The 10,319-nt window shown below is 45.2% G+C and overlaps 1 protein-coding gene across 1 annotated transcript in view; it reads left to right on the forward strand.

Moving 5' to 3' along the window:
- The window catches only part of LOC111976820 (myelin transcription factor 1), a 58,055-nt gene that overhangs the window by 37,195 nt on the left and 10,541 nt on the right, over window positions 1-10,319 (forward strand). Inside the window, 13 exon segments of the mRNA XM_070447754.1 lie at window positions 317-455; window positions 458-540; window positions 690-753; window positions 756-812; window positions 814-846; window positions 848-896; window positions 1,041-1,056; window positions 5,448-5,691; window positions 5,857-6,017; window positions 6,281-6,343; window positions 6,736-6,804; window positions 7,072-7,134; window positions 7,611-7,694. Coding sequence (XP_070303855.1) covers window positions 317-455; window positions 458-540; window positions 690-753; window positions 756-812; window positions 814-846; window positions 848-896; window positions 1,041-1,056; window positions 5,448-5,691; window positions 5,857-6,017; window positions 6,281-6,343; window positions 6,736-6,804; window positions 7,072-7,134; window positions 7,611-7,694 — 1,125 coding nt within the window.

A 10,319-nucleotide genomic window follows, 5' to 3' on the forward strand; every position in this document is an offset into this window, starting at 1 on the left:
TCTCTTCGCTCTCTTCTTTTCTCTCTCCCCTCTCTCTCTCTCTCTCTCTCTCTCTCTCTCCTCTCTCTCTCCTCTCTCTCTTCTTCTTTCTCTCTTCTTTCTCTCCTCTCTCTCTCTCTCTCTCTCTCTCTCTCTCTCTCTCTCTTACTCTCACGTCTCTCTCTCTCTCCTCTCTCTCCTCTCTTCTCTCTCTCCTCTATGTCTCTCTCTCTTTCTCTCTCCTCTCTCTCTCTCTCTTTTCTCCTTCTCTTTTTGTCTCTCTCTCTCCCTCCTCCTCTCTCTCTAACTCACCCCTCCTCTCTCTCTTCCCCTCCAGGCCCATGTTGCTTTGTGAAGCGCTGGAAGTACCTCACTATGGGCAGTACAAGCCCACTATGGTGCCTGCCACACCTCGTGCCAACCTGGCCAAGGAGCTTGGAGAAGTACTACTCCAGGTCTCCTTTGATTATGCAAGCTCTTCGACTGTCAGGTGTTTGGGAAAGTGCATGCTTGCTCCCAAAGATAGCCGACCAGCGAAGCCTCACCCAAAGCCTTCAAAATGTAGCAAACGTTGTCCTATATGGCCGTATATACTTTAGCCCACACATACCACCACCTCCCCCGCTCACATACAGACACAAATACAGACACACACAGGACACGAATTATATAGCTAAATATCTCTGTTTTTCTTTTTTATGCTCCCTCAGCTAAACTCTCGTCCCCCAAGTCTCACTGTCTCCCAGCCTCAGCCTGCATGGCAGGTTTTGGAAAAGACTGCCTCCTTCTTCGCCTACGACTACTCCCATGAAGCCCAGGCAGCCCACATGGCTGCCAAACGCCACCGCTATCCTAAACCTGTCCAGCGCGCTGCTGGGAGAGGCCTGAGAACCTGAGCACCAAGCACCAGGAACCTGGCTAGCAAGGTTGGCAAGCCCCCTATCTTTAAGCCCTGTTTATATCTGCTGCTACATATGTGTTCTTTGTCCTGATTGTGTCAAAGTTACCCATTAGAACTCCAAGAAGTCTCACCATTGCCAAGTTACCCCTTAAACTCCTAGATCTCACCTCTGCCAAGTTAACCTCTAAACTCCTTGAGCTCACCTAATGCCAAGCTACCCCCCTAGATTCTAGAGCTCACCTACTGCCAATTACCCCTAGACTCCTAAGAGCTCACTACTGCCAAGTTACCCCTAGATTCCTAGAGCTCACCTACTGCAAGCTTACCCACTCTAGATCCCTAGAGGCTCAACTACTGCCAAGCTAACCCTTAGCTCCTAGAGCTCACCTACTGCCAAGTTAACCCTAGACTCGCTAGGCTCAACCTACTGCCAAGTTACCCCCTAGACTCCTAGAGCTCACCTACTGCCAAGCTACCCCCTAGACTCCTAGAGCTCAACCTACTGCCAAGTTACCCACCGCTAGACTCCTAGATCTCACTACTGCCAACCAAGCTACCGCCACCGGTTACGGCCTCCTAGAGCTTTTCTCGGAGCACTCTCCTGGTATTCGGTCTCCTGCCTCGTTCCCCGCGCAAGTACGGGTTCCTAGAAAATGGGGCCCTGCGCAGCCCGGCTCTGTTTGGCTCGCGTGCTGCAGTGCGTGGCGTCGGGTCTTGGCCGTCGGTGGGTCGCAGTCTCGGGGGCCTTGGCGTATTCGGGGGTTAGGAGATCTCAGGGGTGTACATCTATGGCAGTTTAGGAGAGGGAGCCCTCCGGGGCTCCGTTCGACCTTACACTAGAATGAGTTAATAAAGAGTAAGGAGGAGAGTTGGTGCAGGGTGCGGTCGATTACGCTCTTGGGTGCACGTAAAGGTGACGTTACTCTAAACTGCATGGCAGTCTAGCGGGTATGTTAGCCTTTGCCCGTACAGTTTACGGTGAAGATCCTAGATGCCTAGCGCAGTCTAACGGCCGAGTAGCGGAAGTATCCTTGATGAGAATATCCGTAGCACGGGGCTCGACAGAACTAAGTTATGATTTGTAGTGTAAACTTGGAGATAGGTTGGCACCAAGCTCTGAACGCGGAGTTCGTCTGGGCACGGGTAACGGGTTAAGACCTTCTAAGTCTAACTGGAGGTCAATGGCGACGTACGGTTTTGCGGTCCTCAAGGCTAATCATACTGGGGGCCTTAACTTGGCAGTAGGTGCTGCTACCCTCCTACGGAGTTAAGGGGTAGCCTCTGGCCATGAGTGTATCAGTTGTCAGCTCTAGATCTAGTAGGGGTCAATGCCTAAGCTGTACCCTCCTAGAGCTCCAATGACAGGCTAGGTTGAGTCTACACCAAATGTAACCGGAATGTTATATGACTAAAGGAGTATTGGCAGTAGGTGAAGCACTCTACGGAGTCTAGGGAGGTAACACATAGTGGGACCTAGTCCCAGGAAGTAGGACGGTCCCTCCCTCTAAAAGGGCACTTCGCTAGATGGAGGGCCTCCCTGATGGATCCTCAAGATATTGCTCCCTAAACTGCCAAGAGTTAGCTCCGAGCTCTCCATGAGAGACTCGCTAGAAGGTTTCCTCTATATTGAAGGCCAAGAGCTACCTTAACACTAGTATCGTGCCGATGGTGCGTAAGAGCTGATCTCGGAAGTTCCCTAAGCAATGGGCCATAAACGTTGGCCGATGGTTAGCAGCTCTCCTCTTGGAAGTCGTAAACTTGCCTGAGAGATCTTAACACTCTCGACTGGACACCAAAGACTAAGCCACTCCAAAGAACATGGTTAGCCAGAACAGTCATCAAGGAGAACAGGGCTAAGAATAGGGGGGCTTGCCTAGACCTTGATAAGCAGTGTCTCGAGTGATTTGGTGGTCTATCACCACGTATGTCTCAAGGCGCTCTCTCTCAGATGGGGTTCCAAGACAGGTTCTACTGGCACCTAAGCGGACGTCTGGCAGCCATCTGAGTATGGGCTCCCTATAGCTGTGCTAGAAGTGGAGTAGTCTACGCTAGGCAGAAGAGGCCGCGACAGAGTCTCCTAGAGCTCCTAACTTGCTCCACACAGAAAACCCTACCTCTCCTCAGTCTGCTACGAGCTCACGCTGGAGGCCTAGAGAAGATGCCACTGAAGAACTATTGGAGCGGATCAAGACATGCAGAGGTGGTAGCCGTTTGAGATAGGGAAAGACGGAAAGTAGAAGAGGGAATAGGTGATTAGAAGAAGACTAGTAAGAGTTTGACATTTGCACACGTCATTTTTTATATTTTAGATTTTCTATCATCGTTCATCCTTTTCATGTTGTGTACCTTGAATTTGTGTGTGGGTGCTAGCTTGCATTGTGAGTTGTGTCTCCGTCATGTCTCGGCGAGGGGGCGGGGGGGGTGTAGTCTATGGTGTGTTTGCGATAAATTATACGGTGATACCGAGCTCCCGAGATGCTTCTCATATGATGGACATCTCGGTTTCGGCTCCTTCACCCTTCCTCTTGTACGCGCTTTCTGGCGCTGAGGCTCTCTCTCGTCCCTGGTCGTTCTTTGGAGCCAAGCGTAAGTGCTGCCACATGGATATGTGTTTCGGAGCAGCCATCTCCCACCAACTCATACCTGTTGCTTTGATCATGTTCGTATTTGTGTCTTAAAGGCTTTTGTTCTTATAGAGATGCCATTTGTAGGAGGGAGAGCAGCAGTGGGCCGTTACTGTTTCTCATACTCTTCAGGTTCTTGATTTTCCTGACATGGTGTCTGGGCCGATAGAAAGTGTGGGACAGACAGGTTTATGATGGCCTCACAGTAGTGAGCTCGAGTTGTAGGCAGGCAGTCCGCTCTAGTTGGCAGCCTCGAGGGACCACTGCCCAGTTTACGTGGGACGGGCAGTGACGTCCCTATTTTTTTTCTTCGCACGCTCCCCCTAGCAGCCACATATTGCAGCGAGACGGACGTGTAAACATCTGTGATTCATCCATGGCTCCGCGCGCTCCTCTACAGAAGCCAATATTGGAGGAGAGGTGGAGGCCGCAGTTTAGCGGAATGGAGGTACTAAGAGAGGTTCTGAGATTTTCGACGCGCAGAGGAGCAGGGGCGATGAGCTCGTATAGATATCATGACACAGAGATACACATGGAGAGGCCGACGTGGACCAGCGCGTTAGGCAATGAGTGTCCATGGTCAACGTGTTTAAAGAGGAACGCAGGTGGGAGCATTGAAGATGAACGCACGGCAGGGCTGGGAAGAATAGAACAGAGGGTGTCGTAGGGCGAACTTTAGCCGACATGGATGCGTGGTGGTAGTAACTCGAGACAGGGAAGCAAAGGGGGGACAAATGGTGCAACAGAATGGTAATTGAGGTGTGAATTGTAGAACAGTATAGGACCGGAGGCGGGAAGGTCGAAACGGAGCAAGTCGGGAGGCTGTGACGCCTGTGCAGCAGCATGTGGACATGGGCGACGTGGGCGACGGAGAAAGGGATGGGACGTGGCCTGTGACGCTTTGAGCATGAAGAGAGCCGTCAAAACGTGAGGGCACCAGCCCTGGGGTATGTTCCCGGACCTCCTCTTCTCTTCCCTCCCTGCACCACGGAGGCAACAGTGGCATGACCTCGGCCCCACACGGGCCACGCCTACAAACCAGGAACACTGGGAGGAGCCTCTGGTACACCCAAACCCAACCGCGACGGAGAGGAGGATCACAGAGGAGGTCTGTGCCTTACCTTCTGTCTCGCTTCAATGGCGGGTGTCTCGTTGTCTCTTCTCCCTATTATGAATCATGGAGGCTCGTTGCCGGCGTTCATTAACAGGAAGAGGATGGTGTTGAGGTATAGTTGCATCACCTATCTTTATTTTTTTCTATCCCTTCATCCTTTTCATGTTGTTATTGAATTTGGCTGCCAGTTCCCTGGATTACCCTCCACCAGGTAGTCTGTTTTCATTATCTGCCGGCCGAATCTCTCTGTTTCTCCCTCCCTCCCTTCCTCCCTCCCTTCCTCCCTCTGTCTCTCTGTGCACAGGAGATGTGATTGGAGCAGCACTCTCCCCCATATTGTGTTTTTTTTAAAGCTTTTTGCCTTGGTGGGGGAGAGTGACTGTTTCATACTTTTTTGATTTCCTGACATGGTGTTGGGCGATAGAAAGGGAAGATTAATGGCCATAGTAGCTCAGTAGCAGTGCTAGTCAGCCAGGGACCGTTCTGGGACCAGGGCCCATTTTTTTTCTTGCTCCCCACAGCCAACATGCTGCGGCGTGTAACTCTTTGATTTCTCTGCCTCCTCTACAGCCAATATGAATACCATTTCAGATGAATACTAAAGAGAGGTTCTGTTTCCCCGGTCTTATAGATCTGACAATACAAATGGAGCCTGACCAGCGCGGTTGGCAATGCATGTCCATTCAAACGTGTTTAAGAGAGACAGGTGGGGCATTAAGATAACAGGCGCTGGGGATAGACTTGTCGTGATACATTGTGGTGTGTATCACATGAAACAATGTAATGTTATTGTGATTGTCAGCATTACCATAATTTGCCCTGTGCAGAGCATGGACATCGASGTGGACGAGAATGGGACTCTTGACCTGAGCATGAAGAAGCCCGTCAAACGTGAGGGCACCAGCCCTGGGGTATGTTCCCCGGACCCCTCCTCTTCCTCTTCCTCCCTGCACCACGGAGGCAACAGTGGCATGACCTCGCCCCACACGGGCCACGCCTACAAACAGGAACACTGGGAGGAGCCTCTGGACTACACCAAACCCAACCGCCAACGGGAGGAGGATACAGAGGAGGTCTGTCCTCTACCTTCTTCTCCTTCATCTGTCCTTGTCTCTTCTCCTCATTATGATCATGGAGGCTCGTTGCCATGTGTACACTCATGCGTAACCAACCATTTAAAATGTACTAAAGTATTCGGTTGTGTTTTCCACTCTTCTTGATTCCATTTGATTGCACAGATGGAGCACCACACAGCGCGGTCATTTGCCTCGTCCGACCCTGAGGACATGGACCTGATGCAGGACTACCCCGAGGAGCGGAAGTACCCTGGAGAGGTCACCACCCCAAACTTCAAGGTCCAGTTCCAACAGCCAAAGGATTGCAAGAAAGATGTGCTCCTGTAAGTCAATGGTCTGTCTATTCTCCCTGCAGGAACGGCTATACAAAGCATCCTTTAATAAGTCCACCACGTCACTCTCTCTCTCTGATTTTCTGATCCCTTTTCCCCTGAGATACTGTCATTCACCGTCCTCTCCTCTCCTCTCCTCTCTTCTCTTCTCTTCTCTTCTCCTCTCTTCTCTTCTCTTCTCTTCTCTTCTCTTCTCCTCTCCTCTCCTCTCCTCTCCTCTCCTCTCCTCTCCTCTTCTCTCCGTCTGTCTCCAGGTGCCCCACTCCTGGCTGTGATGGCAGTGGCCACATCACTGGAAACTATGCATCCCATCGCAGGTATGGTATGCCCCTCTATATAGCACAGGCCCTAAGCCAATGATGTAGTCACACCGTATACTAGAGACATGGCAGCTAACTTATATAACAATTTACATTAAGATTGCGTCAATAATACAATGTTTTCCTTGCTGGCTGTTTTCTATTTCCAAAGACTTTCCCAATAACTTTAAACTATATTTCCTCTTTGATTATTTTCCTCCCTCACTTTCTCTTTCTCTCTCTCTGCTCTTTCCCTCTCTCTTCTCTTTCTCTCTCTCTCTCTTCCTCTCTCTCTCTCTCTCTTATCTTTCTCTCTCCCTCTCCCTCTCCCTCTCTCTTCTCTTCCTCTTTCTCTCTTATCTTCCTCCCTCTCTCTTCTCTTTCTCTCTCTCTCCTCTCTCTCCCTTCAGTCTGTCTGGGTGTCCTCTTGCTGATAAGAGTCTTCGGTCCCTCATGGCGACCCACTCTGCTGAACTCAAGTATGTCTGTCTTCCACTGGGCTTTCTCCTTGGTTCTGTCACTACTGTATGCTAAAATGATCAATTCTATGTACTTCTATTTCTGCTGTTTTTACTGGGACTKCTAACATCACTGTTACTGCGTCTGCCCTGGTAATTCTCCTGCCCCCAGCTCCGCTGACAAACCAGAACTCCTACACGCTCACACCCATCAGTTGCTATGGGGCAAATGTGATGGTTCTATTTGTCCGTGTGCTTACATTTAACCCATTCCCCTTGATTTCCCAGGTGCCCCACTCCAGGATGTGATGGTTCAGGACATAACACTGGAAACTACGCCTCCCACAGAAGGTACAGAGCTCATCAGTGAACTACCAACCTTCGTCCACCAGCTTTCCATCTTGTATGGGAGACAGTCGCAAAACGACCTTCTCTCTCCCTCTCCCTCGCTCCTCCTCCTCACACACACAGACACACGAGGCCAGTGAAGCTTAGAAAGAGATCAYGGTAGTTTCAGGCAGGACTCATACACTCACACACTCATCCGCAATTGTGAAAATCAAGTTTAATCTATTTTTGATATGCTTATCCTTTTAGTTTGGTTTTACTACTTTGTTGGATTTACTATTTATAATAATAGCGGTTTTGGTTTCTTTTATTTTAATTTMAAATGTTTCACTTTCTTTCGGGCAATTAGAATAAAAAAATACGATGCTTCCATATAATGTTCCATCCCTTTTCAAACAGTAACGTCACCACCATAACAGACGATTGTTCAAGGTGTTTTTCCACCCTTTTTTTATCGGCTTCATACTTTCTGTTTTCAGTTTGTCTGGGTGTCCGCGTGCCAAGAAAGGTGGATTAAAAACATCTCCCACCAAGGACGACAAGGAGGACTCCGAGCTCTTAAAGTTCGTACCACTAAAGAAAGCCACGGCCCTTTTTTCTTCCAATTAAGATATACGGTAAAAGTCACATCCAAAATAGTAAAGGCAGTCACCCTGACCTCCGTGCAGAGGCAGGATGACCTGTCCCCAGTCTGTCTCCTAGAGATGACATCATCACAACAGTACCACACCCAGACCAGCCTGAGACGCACTACGCTGCCTGTGCTGACTCATAGTACTGTAGTTCATCGTAGAGTATTGCAGTGTAGATCATGTCTCAAAAAAATATTACATTAACATTTCTCTGAAATTGTCTCTTTTCAACTGACGACAGCTAATAAAAGACCTTGGTGTCTGTGTTTGTTGAATGTGCTTGCTTGGTTATGCTACCACAACATGATGCCAAGCAACAGGCAGAGTACCTATAGCGGGGTACCAATAATATTAAACCTACGGCGATGAAGTAACACTTTGTTTTTAGTCGGGCAGGTTTTTGGCCTCACAGTGGAATAGTGTTACATAGTGTTACATAGTAAAATAATGTTGCATAGTGAAATAGTGTTACATAGTGAAATAGTGTTACATAGTGAAATAGTGTTACATAGTGAAATAGTGTTACATAGTGAAATAGTGTTACATAGTGAAATAGTGTCACATAGTGAAATATATGTTTCACTATGCAACACTATGTAACACTATCTATGTAACACTATTTCACTATGTAAACACTATTTCACTATGTAACACTATTTCACTATGTAACACTATTTCACTATGTAACGACTATTTCACTATGTAACACTATTTCTACTATGTAACACTATTTCACTATGTTAACCTATGTAACTTTTCACTTGTACACTATTTCACTAGTAACACTATTTCACTATGTAACACTATTTCACTATGTAAACTACATTTTTCACTATGTAACACTATTCACTATGTACACTATTTCACTATGTAACTATTCACTATGTAACACTATTTCACTATGTAACACTATTACTATGTACACTATTTCACTATGTGACACTATTTCACTATGTCACACTATTTCACTATGTAACACTATTTCACTATGTAACACTATTTCACACATATCATGTAACATATTTACTATGTAACACTATTTCACTATGTACACATATTTCACTATGTAAACACTATTTCACTATGTAACACTATTTCACTATGTACACACTATTTCACTATGTAACACTATTTCACTATGTAACACTATTCACTATGTAACACTATTTCACTAATGTAACACTATTTCACTATGTAACACTATTTTACTATGTAAAACTATTTCACTATGTAACACTATTTCACTATGTAACACTATTCGTAACACTATTTCAACTATGTGACACTATTTCACTATGTAACTATTTTTCACTATGTACACTATTTCACTATGTAACACTATTTTACTATGTAACACTATTTCACTATGGTAACACCTATTTACTATGTAACACTATTTCACTATGTAACACTATTTTCACTATGTAACACTTTCACTATGACACTTATTCACTATGTGACACTATTTCACTATGTAACCACTATTTCAACTATGTAACACTATTTCACATGTAACACTATTTCACTATGTATACACTATTTCACTATGTAACACCTATTTCCCTATGTAACACTATTCCTATGTAACACTATTTCACTATGTAAACTATTTCACTGTGAACATTCACTATTATTTCACTATGTAACACTATTTCACTATGTAACACTATTTCACATGTAAACACTATTTCACTATGTAACACTATTTCACTATGTACACTATTTCACTATGTACACTTTTCACTATGTAACACTATTTCACTATGTAACACTATTCCTATGTCAACTATTGATGTACACTCATTTCCTATGTAACACTATTTCACTATGTACACTATTCACTATGTAACATATTTCACTATGTAACACTATTTCACTATGTACACTATTCACTATGTAACACTATGTAAGCACTATTTCACTATGTGACACTATTTCACTATGTTAACACTATTTCACTATGTGACACTATTCACTATGTAACACTATTTCACTATGTAACACTTATTCACATGTAAACTATTTACTATGTACACTATTTACTATGTAACACTATTTCACTATGTAACACTATTCACTATGTAACACTATTTCACTATGTGACACTATGTTTACACTATGTAACACTATTTCAACTATGTAACACTATGTAACACTATTTCACTATGTAACTATTTCACTATGTCACTATTTCACTATGTAACACTATTTCACTATGTACACTATGTAACACTATGTAACACTATTTCACTATGTAACACTATGTGACACATTTCACTATGTAACTATTTCACTATGTACAACTATTTTCCACTATGTAACACTATTCACTATGTAACACTATTTCACTATGTAACAACTATTTACTAATGTAACACTATTTCACTATGTAACACTATTTACTATGTAACACTATGGTAACACTATGTACACTATGTAACATATTTCACTATGTACACTATTTCACTATGTGACACTATTTCTACTATTGTAACACACTATGTAACACTATTTCACTATGTAACACTATTTCACTATGTAAACTATTTCACTATG

This window comes from Salvelinus sp. IW2-2015, linkage group LG17, assembly GCF_002910315.2.
Source record: "Salvelinus sp. IW2-2015 linkage group LG17, ASM291031v2, whole genome shotgun sequence".
NCBI classification, from domain to species: Eukaryota; Metazoa; Chordata; class Actinopteri; order Salmoniformes; family Salmonidae; genus Salvelinus; species Salvelinus sp. IW2-2015.